This window comes from Heterodontus francisci, chromosome 16 (assembly GCF_036365525.1).
Source record: "Heterodontus francisci isolate sHetFra1 chromosome 16, sHetFra1.hap1, whole genome shotgun sequence".
Classification (NCBI taxonomy): domain Eukaryota; kingdom Metazoa; phylum Chordata; class Chondrichthyes; order Heterodontiformes; family Heterodontidae; genus Heterodontus; species Heterodontus francisci.
In genome coordinates this window covers 80685263-80705451 of record NC_090386.1, presented here as the reverse complement: position 1 = coordinate 80705451, position 20189 = coordinate 80685263, and the positions used below count along the sequence as shown (strand labels likewise).

The 20189-nt window shown below is 42.7% G+C and overlaps 1 protein-coding gene across 2 annotated transcripts in view; it reads right to left on the bottom strand.

Moving 5' to 3' along the window:
* The window catches only part of lama5 (laminin, alpha 5), a 322226-nt gene that overhangs the window by 20077 nt on the left and 281960 nt on the right, over nucleotides 1–20189 (bottom strand). For both annotated transcript variants that reach the window (XM_068048437.1, XM_068048438.1), the window contains exons 63-71: nucleotides 20028–20181; nucleotides 18302–18435; nucleotides 17270–17429; nucleotides 13439–13564; nucleotides 11745–11893; nucleotides 10379–10511; nucleotides 8286–8429; nucleotides 5971–6101; nucleotides 4503–4670 (exon numbers count right to left, since the gene is read on the bottom strand). In XM_068048437.1, coding sequence (XP_067904538.1) covers nucleotides 4503–4670; nucleotides 5971–6101; nucleotides 8286–8429; nucleotides 10379–10511; nucleotides 11745–11893; nucleotides 13439–13564; nucleotides 17270–17429; nucleotides 18302–18435; nucleotides 20028–20181 — 1299 coding nt within the window. The remainder of the gene's footprint in view (nucleotides 1–4502; nucleotides 4671–5970; nucleotides 6102–8285; nucleotides 8430–10378; nucleotides 10512–11744; nucleotides 11894–13438; nucleotides 13565–17269; nucleotides 17430–18301; nucleotides 18436–20027; nucleotides 20182–20189) is intronic.

The window sequence follows — 20189 nt, the reverse complement described above, 5'->3', positions numbered from 1 at the left end:
CGGCCCCACTTGTATTTTTTTGTTTCGTTTTGTTTTTGGACAGCAGCTGTTGGTAATGATTCTGCTTTAATAATAATGATGAAATGTTCTGATGAAAGTGTCACTGACCTGAAACGTTAACTCTGCTTCTCTCTCCACAGATGCTGCCAGACCTGCTGGGTATTTCCAGCATTTCTTGTTTTTATTTCAGATTTCCAGCATCTGCAGTATTTTGCTTTTATTTTATGATTCTGCTTTAGCTGTTTACACCTCCAGACTCATCTGTTGTTTCTTAACTTGTCCAATTACCACCTCTTTTTCCCCTCACACCATCATCCCTTTTGTCATTCACTCTCTCCTGCCTTCCATCCTATCACAGACCTTCCCTATTATTCTTACCACCCCCTCCCCCTTTACCTGCGTCCCTACTTGCTTAAAACCTGTTACATCTCGAGCTTTTTCCAGTTCTGATGAAACGTTGGCTGAGATTTTATGCTTGCAATGGGAGTCTGCTAAATCTAGTGCCAATCAGGCACTTAAGTGGACAGTGGTGGGCCTTCCATAGGATCATGGATCACGTCACCAGAAGTCCCGTCCGTGGAGAGCTCCAGCCAATCAGAGGCCAGCGGCTCTTCCACTGAGCAGCGCCACAGTGGAGGCAGTGGCTGCTTCTAGAGGAACACCTACAGCAGGCTCAGGAGTGGCGCTGGACCCAGGTCAAAGGTAGGTCAGGGCAGGAGGGGTCTCGTGGGGGGGTTTCTAGTAAAGGCAGTGGGTGGCTATTAACGGGACGCTCCCACCCCCCCTCCCCACCGATGCTGCGTCCCTTGTTCAGGCACTGTCTATTTTAACGAGAGCCCCATCCCCTGCAGCCGGGAAGCAGTCCGCATAATTCATTGTGCCGTGCTTCTCGTGCGGCGACTAGGCCGCCCGCCACAAGGCTAATTGCAGCGGTGGTGGGATGAGGTCCTTAATTGGGGATTAATTGTCCAGTTAAGGGCCTCATTTGTCAGTGGGGTGGGAAGGCCATTCACAGGCCTTCCCGTCCTGGACTAAATTTTGGCAGAGGCGCGATGGTGGCGGGAACCCTCCTGCCACCATCCCACACGATTTAATGCTCTCCCGCCTCCAAACCTGCCGCAGGGGAGAGCATAAAATTCTCCCCGTTAACTCGGTTTTTCTCTCCACAGTAGCTGTCAGACCTGCTCAGTATTTCCAGCATTTTGTTTTTAATCTCTGAATATCATACCATCTGCAAACTTTGAAATTATGCCAAGTCCAGGGCGTTAATGTATATCAAGAAGCAGTGTTCCCAATACTGACCCCTGGGGAAGAACACTGTACACCTCCACCCAGTCTGAAAAACAACTGTTCACCACCACGCCTCTCTCCTTTCTGGCCCTTAGCCAATTTTGTATCCATGCTGCTACTGTCCTTTTAAGCACATGGACTTTAATTTTGCAAACAAGTCTATTGACACAATCACAACAATATGCTACCTGACACTAAATTACTGGTCCTCTAGGTCATGTGACAGGACATAACAAATTGATTGCTCATCCTGATGTGCAATAGAACCGTCTCCTAAGCATATCAGCAGCATCTTCATAGCTTTTCTTTATGCATTTTACTCCACATTTGCTATGCACCAGTACAAAACCAACGTAACCACTGTCTCCAAAGCAATCTGGTCATCTGCAAAATGCATATAGCAGCCTAATCTCACTGCATAAATTCACAACCACATTATCATAGAATCATAGACTGTTACAGCACCGAAGGCCATTCAGCCCATCGTGTCTGTGCTGGATCTTTGATAGAGCTATCCAATTCATCCCATTCCCCTGCTCTTTTGCCGTAGCCTTGTAATTTTTTTTTCCTTCAAGTATTTATCCAGTTTTCTTTTGAATGTTACAATGGAATCTACTTCCACCACCCTTTCAGGCAGTGCATTCCAGATCTCAAAACGTTCAAAATCATGATTTTGAACACCTCTATCAAATCTCCTCTTAATCTTTTCTGCTCTAAGAAGAACATCCCCAGCTTCTCCAGTTTCTCTGCAAAACTGAAGTTCTTCATCCCTGGTACCATTCTAGCAAATCTCTTCTGTACCCTCTCCGTCCTTAAAGTATGGTTCCCTGAGTTGAACACAATACTCCAACTGAGGCCGAACCAGTGTTTTAAAAAGGTTTAGCATAACGTCCTTGCTTTTGTGCTATTTTGTTCTGTTGTTAAAGCTAAGGATCCCATCTGCTTTTTTAACAGGCTTCTCAGCTTTTCCTACCCATTTCAAAGATTTGTGTACATAAATCCCCAGGTCCTGTCGTTCCTTCTGCTCTTTTACAACTGTACCCTTTAGTTCATATTATCTCCCCTCGATCTTTCTATCTCAATATATCACTTCATACTTCTCTGCATTAAGCTTTATCTGCATTTATTAGCCTATGTCTTCCTGAATCTGTTACTAACCTCCTCATTGTTTACTACATTTGCAAGTTTCGTATCATCTGTAAACTTTGAAATTATGCCAAATTCAGGTCATTAATGTATATCAAAAAACAGCGTTCCTAATGCTAACCCCTGGGGAAGAACACGGTACACCTCAACCCTGTCCAAAAAATAACTACACCCCCACTCCTCTCCTTTCTGCTCCTTAGCCAATTTTGTATCCATGCTGCTTGCTCTAGCCATCGTCCCCAAAGGACCATAGGCATCTCTCCCCATTATAGAGAGACAGTTGGTGATGTACTGCAACAACTCACCAAAGTTACTTCATCTACCAGATCCTGACATGTACCAGCAGGAAGAACATGAGAACATAGTCACCTTCAAGTCACAGACACCATCCAGACCATGATATTTATGGCCGTTTCTTCATAACTGGATCAAAATCCTGGAATTTCCACTCTAACAATATTGCATTCGTTCACGGAAGTTGCCGCCACTTTCTCAGGGCAACGAGGATGGGCAGTAACTGCAGCTTCTCTAGCAGGGCCCAAATTCTGAGAATGATTTTTTTTTAAATGATAAAACCCTTGGCCATGTTATAATCCTTGAACAACCCTGAACCCCAACTGGTAAGGTTAGCACTGAACACCTAGGTTTCACCCCGCACACTTGTTGCAGAGCACTGACTTCATTATAAAGTATTTGACAGGTCTTTCTTGGGGAATGAGAAAAGCCAGGAAAACAAAACCCCACTTTCATCGCACAGTCTTTGGGAGAGTTTTAACTTTCCCAGCTGGGTGGGATTACAGCAGCTGAACAATCAAAATGGAGCAGCTCCATTTTTACCAATCTCTGATTATAATGATGCTGATTCTGGCTGCAGATGGGATGCCCATCAGACTCCGGCAGAAACCTCATGCATTAATAGTAATCGAGGTCCTATGACCCTGATGGTATTTTAACTGAGTCCTGACTGGGTATGCTGCTGCTTTCTTGCCAGGCTTTCTTGCAGGTTGTCAGCCAATGAGAAAGACTAATAGGCCCTCCAGGTAAGAGAAAACTTTCCATTGTGGGGCCTGGAAGAGCAGACGTGCTGTCTGGATTTCACACATGTGGATTCCCCAGACACATGTTTATACCACCCATTTATACTAACCCTACAGTAATCCCATATTCCCTACCACCTACCTACACTAGGGGCAATTTACAACAGCCAATTTACCTATCACCTGCAAGTCTTTGGCTGTGGGAGGAAACCGGAGCACCCGGCGAAAACCCATGCGGTCACAGGGAGAACTTGCAAACTCCGCACCCAGAATCGGCAGTACCCAGAATCGGCAGTACCCAGAATCGAACCCGGGTCCCTGGAGCTGTGAGGCTGCGGTGCTAAACACTGCGCCACTGTGTCGCCCTGTGTTCTCCCCTTCTTTCCTCCCATGAGATCCTCCCAAAACCATCTCCCCGCAATTTACCTGGAAGCTGGTGGGTAACCAAAGGCAACCCGAACTTCACCTGCCAGCTGCCATTCTGTGACCTTTTCCCACCCATTCCAGGCTGGAAGTGGACCAGCTGCATTTAAATAACGTCCAGGAATTAAAATGCGTCGGCCTGAATTAAGCTGACAACTCACTCTAACCCCTGCCCCCCTTGAAACCTACTCTGGGTATAAACCAACCCCATAATATGTAAGCAACGTGATCTAAGTGCTTCAAAAAGAATTGCAGTGTGCTTTCGTAATCAACAGACTAACAGGCTTGCCAGCATTTGTAAATCTAAGATTCAACTGGTCAATAGTTTCAGAACAACATTAGGGTTATATTAAGCATCAAAGAACATTTAAGAAGTGAACGGAATAAAATCTTGTGCACATTTGTACAAGTGATATCTGTAAATTTGATTATTAATTCTGATGACAGCTCATCGACCTGAAACGTTAACTCTGCTTTTCTCTCCACAGATGCTGCCTGACCTGCTGAGTATTTCCAGCATTTTCTGTTTTCGTTTTAGAAATTAGCACCATTGAGCCTCCCAACTTGTTACTGCTTCTGTGAATCTTGTAAGTACTTGTAACTCACCTATAAATGAAAACATTGCTGATACAGCCAGTCAGGTTAGCACCCAAATCAGCACTTGGCACACCACCAAGGTAAACCTGCCCCTCCTCAATGTCCCCAGATTGGCGACGTTTTCTTTTAGATACTTTTGATTGCTGCTTTTCCTTGTCATCAATGGTCATTTTAATCCTTAGTGAGGGAAGAAAAATGGTTAATTAATGCTAAGTTATAATTACAACGGTGACTGCACTTCAAAAAGTATTGCAAAGGGCATAAAGTGTTTTGGGATGCCCTGCGTTTATGAAATGTGCAATATAAATGGCAGTCTTTTCTTTCTTTTAAGTAGACCAGAAAATGGTGAAAGTCTGAACTGTAATGATAATCAACTTGAGGTCCAGATTTGAATCTAACCAAGATTAAGTTTCTGGTATCTGAAGGCACTTAAAGGCAAACTATTAAAGAGAGGCTGGATAACTGTCAGTCGGCACAGACACGATGGGCCCACTGGCTGTAAGTTTTCCATGTTTCTACCATTTGTCACTCAGGAGGGGAAAAGCCCTGTTGGTGTTACCACACATCAGATACAAGGAATGGAATGTTATCAATGTTATGTAATGACATATTTCTACGTCAATTACATCAGTGCGTACATTTTAGAAAAGTGATGACCCTGCTCCTTTAAAGGTTTGTCGTAAAAATTGTTTAAATCCAGACCTCAGTGAATGCGATTTCAAAAATACACCATTAATTCAACAAAACAAAAGACAACCAGATATTTCTCCTTGATGTGAAACCATTTATCCTTCATGTTAGGGGAACTAGATAGGGAAGTTGGCTGGACACTTGCATTACAGCTTTGGGATTCAATCCCAACCAAGCCACTGGGGATGAAACTCTCCTGTCTGATGCTGGTTGTAAGAACCCTTTGTGAAATGAGTTTGGGGATGTCAGTAGGTTCCTAGTAGCACAGGTCTACAGAACAGAACTACACTTAATTTAGCACCTAATTAGCAATCCCAAGCCAAAAGCCACTGGGTGGATTGGCATTGGAAACAGAAAATTGCTTGTGGCACAGGAGAGGGTGCTCAGAGACATATAGTTGGGGAAGACTTGAGGGACCACTGCTCTGCATCTGGCCATGCTAAATCCAATACTGGGTGTCCAAAATGGTAAGAGTTCCATTCTTATGCACCTCACCTTAAAAAGCACAACAAAATGTAATGATACATAAGGAACATCAATGTAAAATGTTTCCTATCAAAAGATTATTAGAAAGAACTTCCCAACACCACAGCACATGCAAAACCAAGTTTAGCAGAACATTTCTGGGCAGTGACATTTTCAATTACTCCCATGGATTAATGACTGGACATTAGAATCTCCTCTTTTCAGATGCTGCTGTGTATTTCAAGACATGTTCTGTTTTTATTTCTTTTAGCTTCGGTTGGTCTTTAGAAGCCTTGTAAGTCAGGAAAGTCAAGGAACTTACTGTTCATTTTTGATAGAGAAGGAGACATAGTGCAGGCTCCCATCTGTATACTGAATTTGACTTTTAACTTCAGTATTAAACACCTCAAGTGCCACTAATCCTTGCTTCAGAGATACTTGACAGTTTCCTTCCTAACGAAGAAAGAAAAAATATTTAAGTTCACCAGGACAGAGTATATAACAAAACTGGATGTTCTAAAGAACCTGAGTTCAGACTGGAGTTTTATATATTTGGGTAACTATTCATGGATTTATACAATGAATGGTGGCAGATTAATGTCGCTCTAATCTAGATGTGTTGCAAGGCCCAGTTCTGAACCAGCTGAGTCTCAAAACCAAAACCATACTTTCTGAACATGAAGTATTTCTTGGCACCAGGGCCATCAACAAATACACTAAAGTATATTTTCCACTTTGTTAAAATTGAGTCCCACTGCAAATTCTGACTCGAAACAGATACAAATAAATAATACATGTGTGAGATTAGAATTCCCTGTATTTTTGCACCACAGACACGTGCCAAAGAGCAAAGAGCAAAGAAAATTACAACACAGGAACAGGCCCTTCGGCCCTCCAAGCCTGCGCCGATCCAGATCCTCTATCTAAACATGTCGCCTATTTTCTAAGGGTCTGTATCTCTTTACTTCCTGCCCATTCATGTATCTGTCTAGATACATCTTAAAAGACGCTATCGTGCCCGCGCCTACCACCTCCGCTGGCAACGCGTTCCAGGCACCCACCACCCTCTGTGTAAAGAACTTTCCACGCATATCCCCCCTAAACTTTTCCCCTTTCACTTTGATCCCTAGTAATTTAATCCCCCACTCTGGGAAAAAGCTTCTTGCTATCCACCCTGTCTATACCTCTCATGATTTTGTACACCTCAATCAGGTCCCCTCTCAACCTCCGTCTTTCTAATGAAAATAATCCTAATCTACTCAACCTCTCTTCATAGCTAGCGCCCTCCATACCAGGCAACATCCTGGTGAACCTCCTCTGCACCCTCTCCAAAGCATCCAATTCCTTTTGGTAATGTGGCGACCAGAACTGCACACAGTATTCCAAATGTGGCCGAACCAAAGTCCTATACAACTGTAACATGACCTGCCAACTCTTGTACTCAATACCCTGTCCGATGAAGGAAAGCATGCCGTATGCCTTCTTGACCACTCCATTGACCTGCGTTGCCACCTTCAGGGAACAATGGACCTGAACACCCAAATCTCTCTGTACATCAATTTTCCCCAGGACTTTTCCATTTACTGTATAGTTCACTCTTGAATTGGATCTTCCAAAATGCATCACCTCGCATTTGCCCTGATTGAACTCCATCTGCCATTTCTCTGCCCAACTCTCCAATCTATCTATATTCTGCTGTATTCTCTGACAGTCCCCTTCACTATCTGCTACTCCACCAATCTTAGTGTCGTCTGCAAACTTGCTAATCAGACCACCTATACTTTCCTCCAAATCATTGGGGCTTAAGGCAAATACCAAGCATAAAAGATCAAAGAAGCACAGGCAATAATATGTTATGCACACAAATTATGCTACACCCAAATTTCCTCAAAATTTAAATTTCTGCCTGCATGTCCTGTCAGTGTTAGGACAAGAGCATCAGCACTGGTCTGTTCCTGAAATTCACCTCTGCTCTGATAACTTTAATATGTCCATATAGGAAGGAACATTGAAAATAAGAGTATTTCTTTGCTCCTATCAGTAATTTACTTAAAAATCTGCAGTAGTTTGGAAGAGCTGCTTTTTGTTTTAAACTCCCTGGATCAGGCCTAGAAATTCCTATGGTTTCATCATGTTAAAATAATGCAATTTGAGAGGGAAGGAGAGAAAGTTGGGGCAGAACTCAGTCCCATTGGTCTCCACCTCTTTCTGCCTCTGATGGAATCTGCTGATGTCAGTGGCAAATTGAAATTCAGAGCCTTTCAGCCCTTCTTACCCGAGTTTCGTTTGGCTCGGTCTCCTCTATGTTTAGATACATGCCCCAATTTTTGCGGAATGGGTGCAAGTCCCTGCCCAAAACATGTAAATTTTTTGACAACCCCTACCCCCCCACTTCCCCTGAGATTTATATGGAGTGGAAAAGTTGGGGGAGAGGGGGGAGGGGTCAGCACCTGGGCCAGTCGGCAGGTTAAAGTCCTGCCCCACTCCAATTTCCAGTAGCAGACTAAGAATTTCAGTCCTCAGCAGTCTAACCTTTTGCACATTTCTAGTGAGGTTCAATTCCTCACTTTACACGACCAATACAATACAACCATGTACTACTGCCATTAGCACTTCTCAATAATAGTTTGCATTTACCACTGAGGGGTAATAAAACATTAGGGCATTCCGTTGCTGGGTCTGGAAGCCAAAGCCTGACATGAAGTTGTTGCGAAGTACGGGAACATTTTGAGGAGTCAGGCTCACATATCCCTGGCCTTTGAAAACAGCAGAGCGTGATACCTGAAACAAAATTCAGAATAAAGTCAGAGAGTAGTAGCAGGTTCAATTATTCTGACAGGAAAAATAAAATCAAGAGCTTCCTTAATGCAGCAGTTCCACATATGTGACTGAGCACAAAGCCATCAAGATATGATCATTTTAAATGCCCTTCTGTTTTCTTCGGTGGTCTTTTCTGGCTTTCTCTTCCTTTCCTCCTTAGTAAAACAGAAGCAGTGTCTGAGCAGGATATAATATCTGGAACTCTGCCGCATCATCTCACAAGAGTTTGGTTTTGTCAGGTGGCTTTAATGTCCCAAACAGTGAGATTGTTTTATGACGGTCAACAATAAGAATTATTGCTGTAAGCATGCTATGATTTATTATTGCATAAAATACCTTTTTTTTGGAGCGGTTGCTGTATTGTATGTACAGAAACTAAAGATATAAGCATCATATGATGTTTCTACTGTATTAAGAGCTTTTTTTCCTCCAAAGCAGATTACAAGCAAATTAACTACGCTTGGAAATTATTCAAACGACATCACAACTTCCTATCAAATTTGCTCTCTGTTTTTTTAATGATGGCATTAACTCATTTAAGATAAATTATTTAGTATCGTTACTGGATTAGAATTTGATACGATGTGTTAAGTGATCACACACTAGCATTATTCATTGCAACTCCTAAGCTCTACTCAGCATATATTATAAATAACATACCCGAACGAGCAGCATAGAAATCTTCCCAATGAAACTGTGATAAAATTATGGAGGGTGCTCTACTTGGTATAAAAAAAAATCATACATACTGCAGCCAGGATCCAACTCGAAATAAACTTACCAAAGTACTCTTTAAAAAAAAAATTCAGAGCACTTATATTCCCCCATTGGATGTGGGTGTCACTGGCCAGGCCAGCATTTATGGCCCATCCCTAATTGCTGTTGAGAAGGTGGTGGTGAGCTGCCTTCTTGAACTACTGCAGTCCATGTGGTGTAGGTACACCCACAGCGCTGTTAGGAAGGGAGTTCCAGGAATTTGACCCAGCGACAGTGAAGGAACAGCAATATATTTCCAAGTCAGGGGAACAATGGTAATGTGTTACTGGTCCAGTAATCCACAAGCCTGGACTAATGCTTCAGAGATACTTGTTCAGATCCCACTATGACAGCTGGTGGTTTAAATTCAATTAATTAATAAATCTGGAATTAAAAGCTAGTCTCAGTAATGGTGACTATGAAACCACCGGATTGTCATAAAAACCCATCTGGTTCACTAATGTCCTTTAGGGAAGGAAATCTGTCATCCTTGCCTGGTCTGGACTACATGTGACTCCAGATCCACAGCAATGTGGTTGACTCTTAACTGCTGTCTGAAATGCCTAGCAAGCCACTCCGTTGTATCAAACTACTCCAGAAAAGTCAAAAAAAAATTAAAAAATTCTGGATGGTATGTATGTCTTGGAGGGGAACTTGCAGGTGGTGGTGTTCCCTTGCACCTGCTGCCTTTGTTCTTCTATGTGGTAGAGGTCATCGGTTTGGAAGGTGCTGTTCATGGAGGCTTGGCGAATTGCTGCAGTGCATCTTGTAGTAAGGAGCCAAGTGGTCATGGTGGAACCCAAACCGAGCATCGGCGAACAGGTTATTGCTGAGTAAGTGCTGCTTGACAGCACTGTTGATGGCACCTTCCATCACTTTCCTAATGACTGATGGGACAGTAAATGGCTGGATTGGGTTTGTCCTGCTTTTTGTGATCTTCTAACAACCATACAATGGTACAGAACAAAGGCAGATACAAATGGAGGGATAATTAGTAAATTGCATTGCACCATCAATTTGTTTACCCATCAATAAAAATCAGTAAGGCTGTTGTAGTGGTTGCTAAACGGTGACCATCATTCCCATAAATCCTAATAATGGCCCCGTTTCTGGTCTGCACCCATTGAGTGACAGCAACTCAAGGCAGAACTCACCAGCAGGTTTGCCGAACACCCATAACTGATCCCAATGGTCTTCTCACGTTTCAAATCTAAATTTTTGTCCAGGGCCTTGACACTTCGCATGCAGCCTTTTATAGACCCACCTGTGGGGAATCGATTCCTCAGACTGAAAGGGGAAAGCATATTTCAGTTAAGGAAGAAGTTAATTTAAAACAAACCTAGGAATTGCTGAAATGAAAACAAGAAATGCTGGAAATACTCAGCAGGTCTGGCAGCATCTGTGGAGAGATGAAGCGTCTGATGAAGGGTCACTGACCTGAAACGTTAACTCTGCTTCTCTCTCCACAGATGCTGCCAGACCTGCTGAGTATTTCCAGCATTTCTTGTCTTTATTTCAGATTTCCAGCATCTACAGTATTTTGCTTTTATTCTAGGATATGCTGATTTGTGCAGATCTGTTTTACACCAGGCCATGTAGCTACTCACCATGGGAGAGATTTTACACCAGCAACATTTTTTAAAAAGGTGCGGTATATATTTTATATATTTACTTATATACCACAAGGGAGAAAAGGGGAGACGGAGGAGTTCTGAACATTCATTGGGCTAATTTTGATTATATTAATTCTTAATCAGTCTAACAATTTGTTGAATCTCATCTATACAGTTGAAATATAGATGGTTTGCCTATCCCTGCTGCAGTGCAGTACATACTACTGCAACACTCACACATCTGAGTGTGTAGTGGGCCTCACATTCTCATGCTTAAAGTTCCTGGTTTGGAGCAGGGCAGATATCAGCATCTGTGACCATAGCTGGGTGTTGGAATGTGAAGCAGAAACTGGATCATCTACTTTTAAATCCAGATCAGCTCAGGAGTGGTGGAATCTTCTATATGTTCCTTTACGTCCAGGAGATACTTTGAAGGCGTGACAGGAAGAACTCCCATGTGAATTCTGCCCTTTGCAACCTCCATAGGCCTGCTAGAACCACGCTGACTTATAACAGGTCTCAAAAGCCTGGGAAAAAAGTTTCCCCTGACAAGGGTAATTAACTCTAGAGGGGAATCCATTAACTTATAATGAAGGTGCCTATTCCCTTTGGGAAAAGTTGAAAAGTCTTGCTCTCCCTCTTTGGCCTGATTAGAGCCTCTTGCTCCCCAATCCACTGGAAGGGGTTACCAGCAGGCCCTCAGTTGCACCAGTAATAACATGGACTGCCTATTCCAATTACTTAAATGACTTTACGGGGCAAGACCCATCCGCTCTGATGTAGGTTCCACTGAAATCACTGGGGGCAATTTTTGCTTCCTTGATCCCCAAGGAGCAGAAAGTGATTTGGGATTCCCCCACAAGCTGTGGAATTTTATGCTCAGCCCCACCGCCCCTTTGACTCTTACTTGTCTGGGAGTTTCTCTACAGGAACACCACCAAGATAATATTCAGAAATTGAAGGGCGCGATGCATCCCGCTCAGAAGAAAGAACTGTTTTCCTGTCCACACGCACATAAATCTTAACTTTTTTTGAAAATACCATGATTATCTGGATCTGAAAAACAAATGTGCATTGCAATGGTCAAGGGCGGATGGAATTTATTCTACTGAATTATATTGGACTGTGTAGAAGCTTTCCTTTCATAATGAAAGCTCTTTCTATTCATAGGCACTTTGAACATCACTCAGATCTAAAGCTGCATTACCCCGATCTCAACCGCTCCAGTTACAATCTCAACTTAAATATATCGCAATATTAAAGCGGAAAGGTTGTGTGGGTGGAGTTTAAAGTAACTTTTTTGTTTGTACAGATGCCAATCACAATGCCACTCTGGGTGTCAGCTGTAGCTCAGTTGGTAGCACTCTGCCTCTGAGTTAGAAGGTTCAAGTCTCACTCCAGGATTTGGGCAGGAAAATCTAAGCTGACACTCCAGTGCAGTACTGAAGGAGTGCTGCACTGTCACAGCTGCCATATTTTGGACAAGACATTAAACTTTCTGCCCTCTCAGGTGGGCATAACAGATCCCATGGCACTATTCTGAAGAAGAGCAGGGGAGTTACCATCAGTGTCCTGGCTAATATTTATCCCTCTATCAACATCACTCAAATGATTATCTGTTCATTATCACATTGCTCTTTGTGGGATCTTGCTGTGCATAAATTGGTTGCTGCATTTTCCACATTACAACAGTGACTACATTTTTAAAAAATCCTCCTTTGGCTGTGAAGTGCTTTGTGACAACCTGAGGTTGTGAAGGATGCTATATAAATGCAAGTCCTTCTTTCTTCACTTTAGTGGAAGAGATCAGAAGCTGTAATGTTCTAATTCTAATTCTCCCCTTCATGCCCTAGATAATGTCATGGCCCCACATGCAAAGCCTCTGCTATTCCTCACAGGAGCTAATGTGAATGATAATGTGTTGCATAGGGCATGTAACTCACTTTAAAACAAACATAACCATTTATATCAGTTGGGGTGGGGAGGGGGTAATTGGAAATGCAAGCTGGTTTTACTCCAAATGTATTTTACAGGCTCTTCTGCCACTTTAAACTAGACAATGACTCAGAACAGCAGTCCATGTGGTTTTAATAAAAATTTACATGCTTAAGGATAAAGAGCTTAAATATTTTCAGACTATCTATTTGAATAAGGAAGGGAAAGAAATTGCCCACTCAGTGGTCCTATCTAAGGTGGATGAATATACTCCCTCCAGGGGAAGCCTGACAGTCAAGACTGGGGTTGTAACATAGCTCTATCATGTAAGAATTTAATTGTTTGATGATCATTTCTCTCATAAACCTCCCACCCTTGTTGCTTTGAAGCTGTAAATGCATTATCCTGAATGCTATTCCTTCTCTCTGCAACCTCAATGCATTTGACTAAAGATTCAGCACCACATCATTTCCCAAGGCCTCAGAATTCAGTCTGCCTTTCCTCGTAGAGCCAATTTACGCAGTATTAAATCGAAGCTCGACGTCATCTAACCACAGCTTTTTTAATTAACCTCATCTTCTCTTCCCATGGCACTCAGTTGGTGTCCTGCACTAAGGCTCCTGGCCCTTCACACAGATTTCTTAATTAAAAAATAACTACAGTTACCTGGTGAGGATATCCATCACTGACGGAGTTCTGGCTTTCACTGTTCTGTTCGACTTTTAGTTCGTCGTTTAAGTAAACAAACAGCACAAGCTTTCCATTTTCTATGGTTAGACAGAGGTATTTTTCCTACAAAAATGAGGCTCGATTTAGATTTGTAGCCAGAAACAAATTAAAAATAAAATCATTACAAAAAGGGTTCACAATTTATTGTGTTATTCTGGATGCACATTACTGAAAGCTAACAAACTGAAAATACTGAAAGGGCATAACAAAGTTAAAATAAAGCCTCTCTGTGACAGGTTTCAGTATCATACTGTAAACTCTTGAAGCTGAAGGAAAAGTTAGAGGTTGAAATGTTTTGGGTGGTTTCAGTTGCTGTCAGTGTTGATGCAAATTGCAACGCTCTACTGAAACAAAACACAAAAAGCAAAATTGATAACATTTATGGCACAAGCTTTCAAGCTAAGGCAGCACTGGCTTCGGGAGAACAAAGAGCAACCAGTCCCTCTTGATCAGAAGCAGCAGAAAAAAAATAGTTCCTGCAAATATTACCCCAGATGTTGTAAACTGTATTGGTATGAATACGTTTTTGATGGCTCAGCTTCGGAATATAAATGAAGCATTATTCCCTCATACTGACTTAGTTAATTTCTCTGGTCATCACATGGCTCTTTGCTTAAGTAAGCTTAAGTAAGTCTCCCGAGGGTGGCATCTCATGCTTGGGTACAGCTTTATGGTTAGAGACTGCCCTCTGTAACCTCACCTGAATGGCTGTTCCTCATGTGCGAGCCTGTAGAATGAGGGTTGGTTGACTATTCAACTATGAGGGCCCATTAGAAGTGGACCGTGTCCTCATTTGGGCACCTACACACACACACATCCAACAGTGGCTGTTAGATAGAGCAGGGACCACTGCTAATATTGTTTTTCCTCCCAAAACCAAGTCTCAGCAACACATTGGCTAAGATCACCTATCTCAACACAGAACTGAACCTGGCACCTGCCTGGTCTGGATAGCTGAATGGAATAATCCATGCAGCAATATATGCAACATATTAATGATGTAGACTTGGGTGTACGGAGCACAATTTCAAAATTTGCAGATGACACAAAACTTGGAAGTATTGTGAACTGTGAGGAGGATGGTGATAAACTTCAAGAGAACATAGACAGGTCAGAGAAATGGTGGACAAGTGACAGACGAAATTTAATGCAGAAATGTGTGAAGTGATTCAGTTTGGTTGGAAGAACAAAGAGAGGCAATATAAATTAAAGGGTACAATTTTAAAGGGGGTGCAGGAGCAGAGGGACCCGCTGGTATACGTGCACAAATCAGTGAAGGTGACAGGGGAGGTTGAGAAATCAGTTAATAAGGAATACGGGATCCTGGCTTTATAAATAGGGGCATAGAGTACAAAAGCAAGGAAGTTATGATAAACCTGTATAAAACCCTGGCTTCAACTAGAGTATTGTGTCCAGTTCTGGGCACCATACTTTCGGAAGGATGTTAAGGCATTAGAGAATGTGCAGAAAAGATTCACGAGAATAGTTCTAGGGATAAGGAAATTCAGTTATGTGGATAGCCTGGAGAGGCTGGGGCAGTTCTCCTCGGAGAAAAGAAGGTTGAGAGAAGATTTGATAGAGGTGTTCAAAATCATGAGAGGTCTCGACAGAGCAGGTAGGGAGAAATTGTTCCAGTTGGTGGAAGGATTGAGAACCAGAGGACACCGATTTAAGATGATTGGCAAAAGAAGCAACGGCAACATGAGGAAAGACTTTTTTTTCCTAATGCAGTGAGTGGTTAGAATCTGAAATACACTGCCTCAGAATGTGATGGAGAAAGATTCAATCATGGCTTTCAAAAGGGAATTGGATACCGGTAATTATCTGAGGAGAAAATATTTGCAGGGCTACAGAGAAAAGGCGGGGGAGTGGGACTTGGTGAGTAGACAGCCAGCATGGACACAATGGGCCAAATGGCCTCCTTCTTTGCTATAAACATTCTATGATCTCCTATACAAAATCATGCTGGTTAGTGGTTTGACTTTTAAAAAGGGTTCTGCTGGGGAGGAAAATCTCCCTAAACGTTTTCCTGTTACTGATTTATCACTTCAATTTAAAATAAATGAAATACATTTGATCACCTTTCCTATAAAGCATGCTGTAATTTATATCTTAACATATAGTCATTTACTGCCAATGATCATCATTGTAATGTAGACTTTGTTCCAAAACAGCTGATAATGGCTCCCTCTAGTGTCTTCCCCAAACACTTCAATCTTTTACATTCACACAAACGCTGTTTTCAAATTTTAGCTAAAACGCTGTAGAAAACCTTTGATAATTTTTTGAAGTCTGATATCGCTTTACCTTTAAAGGGAAAATTAGAAAAAACGGACAGAGAATTGTTACAATGCTTTAAGATAATTTAGTCAATCAAGCATCCTTTTGCTTACGTTTGTATTCACATAGCAACATGGGAGAAAAGGAAATCTTAATCTTGTCTCTACAACAGAGTTCTATTTTCAGTACATGCCACAATAAAAGATAAGATATAGTCACTTAGTGTACTTCAAACAAAACGCATAGCACGGAGGCAAAGGCTGAAAAGATTATAAACTAGATAAACACTTAAAAATGCAGTCTCATCTAAACATGCAAACTATGTATTTGCACCTATGAATTAGGCAAGCTCAGGTCAACATTGAGGGTGGGGAGCGACATAGCCACGCAGAGGGTCTGGAGGGCGGGAGCTGGTCACTCCAGGACTTGTGTTGTTTTGACATCAGAGAGTCTTCTCAGAGGTGGTCAGTGCCTGGGAACCAGCTTGTATTATTGGTTGTCATTTAATATAAATAGAAGACTAAATCAGTCACCATAATAAAGCTTGTTATAAAAAACACTCATGTGTAAATCATAAGCAGAGATATTGGCACCAGAGTAAAACCCTTTGTTGTGATGATAACCAGTAAGAAATACACTGATATTTTCCTTTCAGTCATAAGGGGAAACTGACCAGGAAAATCTAAGGTTCGTTTCCTGGTCTACTCTGAGTTAAGTGATCACAGCCAGAACAGTAAGGCGGCTGCTATAACTGGCCTCAGGCTCTCCAGGCTACAGAGGAAAAAATGCAGCCAAGTATTGCAGAAAATGCCCCGATCACTATCCAGAGTGTGTGGTTGCTTGGTTCTGACAGTTTAAGTTTTGGCTGCAATGCTCCCCAAGGTTGAATAGCCCACCAACATTCACTGTCTAGATTCGTGTATGAAGAGTGGCCAATTGGATGTGCAATCAAAAAGCTGCTGATGTTCAGAGTGAAATCCGAAGATGACTGTCACCAGCAGGTGGGTGATAAAGACTAGCCTCCTTTGTTGGGCATTCTATAAACGGATTGGTTTTACTTGGTGGAGGTTCTGAATTAATTAGCCATGTGTATATGTGTACGTCCTGAAATTTCTGGGCCTGGGAGGCTAGTCCAAGAAAGTAGCCCACAGTCAAAGTGGCCAACCCTTCTCCTGGCCACAGAGTGGCGAGAAGCCACTGCAATTCTCCCTGTCCCGATAGCCAGGCGCGCAGGCATGCAGTAAAATGTCACAACGCCCGCCCTGTTTATACAGGTCATCCAGTTCCTGGGACTCGGGCCTGACTGGCGGGGAAAGGTGAGATGCTTCTGGTGGCTGACTGCGGCTTGTGGAATGTCAACATGTCGACTTGATTCAAATGCATTAAAACCATACCAGAGGGCATCAAGGGCAGCCAGGTTGGAGACGGTTTTAAGGATTAAAGTAGAGCATCTGAATCTAGCTAGAAAATTAGGGCGTAAAGACCCACCTTTTCCTGCATGAAGAAGAGGATGCCATTGTAAGAAGCAATGCGAACTTCTTGTTCAAAACGAGAGACAGAGGAAAATGAGCCCTGCATTTTGATTTCGGCATAACCGGTGCCATCAAAGTAAGAACTGTCGCTGTCTGCACCTTGTGTAGATTTGTATCTGGAATGAGATCACAGAGAATCATTAAAGGCAGTAATCCCAAATATTCAATCTCAGATCCCAATGCCATTAATACCAAATGATAAGCTCCCAGGGTCAGGGAAGGCTGAGGACGCCCTCCTACTCCAGGCCAATTGAGGCCCTTAATGGCCACCTTTCCATCTCCACCACAATTTAATGGAAGGCTTAGGGGCCCACCGCTGTGGGGAGCCACTGCCAGGTAAACCTGGGGTTGAGGGTCATTGTGGGGGGGGGGGGGGGTCCCTCCTCTGGGGGAAATCAAGGGCACCCCCACCCTCACCAAACGCATCCCCCTCACCCCCACCCCACCACCCAGTTGCAGGGCCTGTCTGAATGGCCCTGGTGACCCAGACTCCACTCACCTTTCCTGGGGTCCTGGTTGTCCTCGATGCTGCAGGACCTCCTGCAGTGCTGGCAGTGGCCACTGCTCCCAGTGGCACTGCCGGTACTGCATAGCTGCTGGCCTTCTGATTGGCTAGCAGCTCATCCCTTTAAAGGGACAGAGCCCCTACGGCAGGCAGTTAATTGCTTGCCTGTCATGGAATGGCTTTAGTGTGATGGAGGGCAGGGTCTCCCTCCCCACCTTTTGGCCTGCTACTGGGACCCCTGTTTTCAGAATAGAATGCATTGCTATATAGCACTCATCCCCAATACAAATCAATGTATCTCACCTTGGGGAAGAAAAGGAGATATCCCACTTTACCCACTGGCAACCAGAGAATAACACTTGTACCATCCATCACTGTTCAACGTGCAATACTCATAGAGACGAATGTTTGTAACAAGAGGGGCAATGCTCAGTGATATGGGCAAAGATATTAGGAATCAAGAAATCAAATTTCTCTTCTTACCTCCTGCAGGGTTCATCAGCTGTGGTGTTTAGATCGAAAGTTTGAACCAGATTGTACAGACTGACAACCTCTTCATTCAGGGTTCCAAGTTCAATGCACCCTTTAAAGTTGGGATAGCGCAGTGTTTCAGGAGGCTGCAAGAGACAGCAGTATTCTCATGAGTAGGAGTAACTGCAACATGTATATCCTTGTGCAGAAGATCCGCACTGCAGTAAAATGTACTGTTTTTCTGCGTTTATTATACGTTAATAAGAAAATACTGTCTACGGAGAAATATTTTGAGATTTGTAAATCTCCCAATTCCATAAAAAACCTTTGATAAGGTACTTCACGGTACTGGAGACGATTAATGGCTAAGAAATTAGGCAGAGGGTAGTAAATTGGATTAAATACTAGCAAGAGGAGTTAAACAGCGATTAGGAGTGAAGAAGGGCAGTTTCTTGGAGTGGTGCAAGTGGGTAGTGGTATCCCACAGGCTTCTATTCTGTGACTGTTTCTATTCATGTCAGCTGCGGCTCCGTTGGCTTGCAGTCACTCCAGGACTGGAGCACAACAATATATGCTGACACTCCAGTTCAATACTGAGGGAGTGCGGCACTGTCAGAGGTGCTGCCTTTTGGATGGGATGTCAAAGCAAAGCCACCTGGAAGTAAAAGATCCCATAGCATTATTTTGAAGGCGAGCAGGGGAGTTCGCCCCAGTGTCCTGGCTAATATCTATCCCTCAATCAACATTGCAAAAACAGATTCTCTGATCACTATGGCATTGCTGTCTGTGGGAGCTTGCTGTGCACTGATTGGCTTCCGCATTTTCTACATTACAACAGTGACTACACTTCAAAAAGTATTAAAAATTGACTGTATCGTGCTTTGAAACATCCTGTGGTCATGAAAGGCATGATATAATGCAAGTTTTTTTTTTCCACTGTCGACATCAATGATGTGAATGTAAGGTTAGAAGGATCTTGGTATTCCTTAAACTGGGTGATGGTAGTGGGGGAAATAATCGCATTTGGGCCTTGGCTTTTTTCCTCCTGTCAGCCAAGTCTTAGGGCAGGACTTCTACTACTGCTTCAAACTTAACCCTTACTCTGACCCATTTTCCTGGGTCAGGGCTCATTATTGTCAATGAAGCCTGGGTTCCCTGCCACCAATAGGAAGTCCACATCTGCTAAAGGAGGAGGATACAGTGGGACAACGGATTGTGAGTCAATGGCACCACTTGTGGTTATACTGTGGCAGATGTGAAGCCGAAACAGTGTGAGATTGCCTCCTGGTGGTGGTACCTAAATGGCGACTTAAATGACCTGTGTTGATGCAAAGTTGAAACCACATCTATGCAAAAATATGAGGTATAACTTGTCTAAAAAAAAGTCTTTAAGAATGTAAGTAATTACAAGTAAGATAAATGATTTTTTTTTTAAGTACCTGAAGATGAGCAAAACTGAACAACCTCTAAAACATGAAGAACATAGAAAAATGACAAAAGTACAAAATAGTGAGAAAAAAAATTAATGGAATTTTTGTCTAGGAAAATGCTGCTATCCATCAGAGGAACATCTCAGTATCATGGAGTTTTTAACATTCATTAAATTAACCACTACAGGGTAACAAATCATCAGAACAATTCTAATTTGATCCAGGAAAGTGTCTGAGATTTTCTGATAAATGAAGTTTGATACAATGCCCTGCTTGGAAAAGGAAAAGGATAACAACTGTGTACTTACTGTGAATTCAGAAGGGTAGCCACCAACATAAAACACAACATCTTCAGGGTTTAGATTCAGGAGGGTGTCATCGCCTTTAGCAAATCCATCTCCCCTGGTTTCAGTTACAGTGCCTTTTTCAACACTGTATGAGATTCGTCCATATTGCAGTATTCTGCAGAG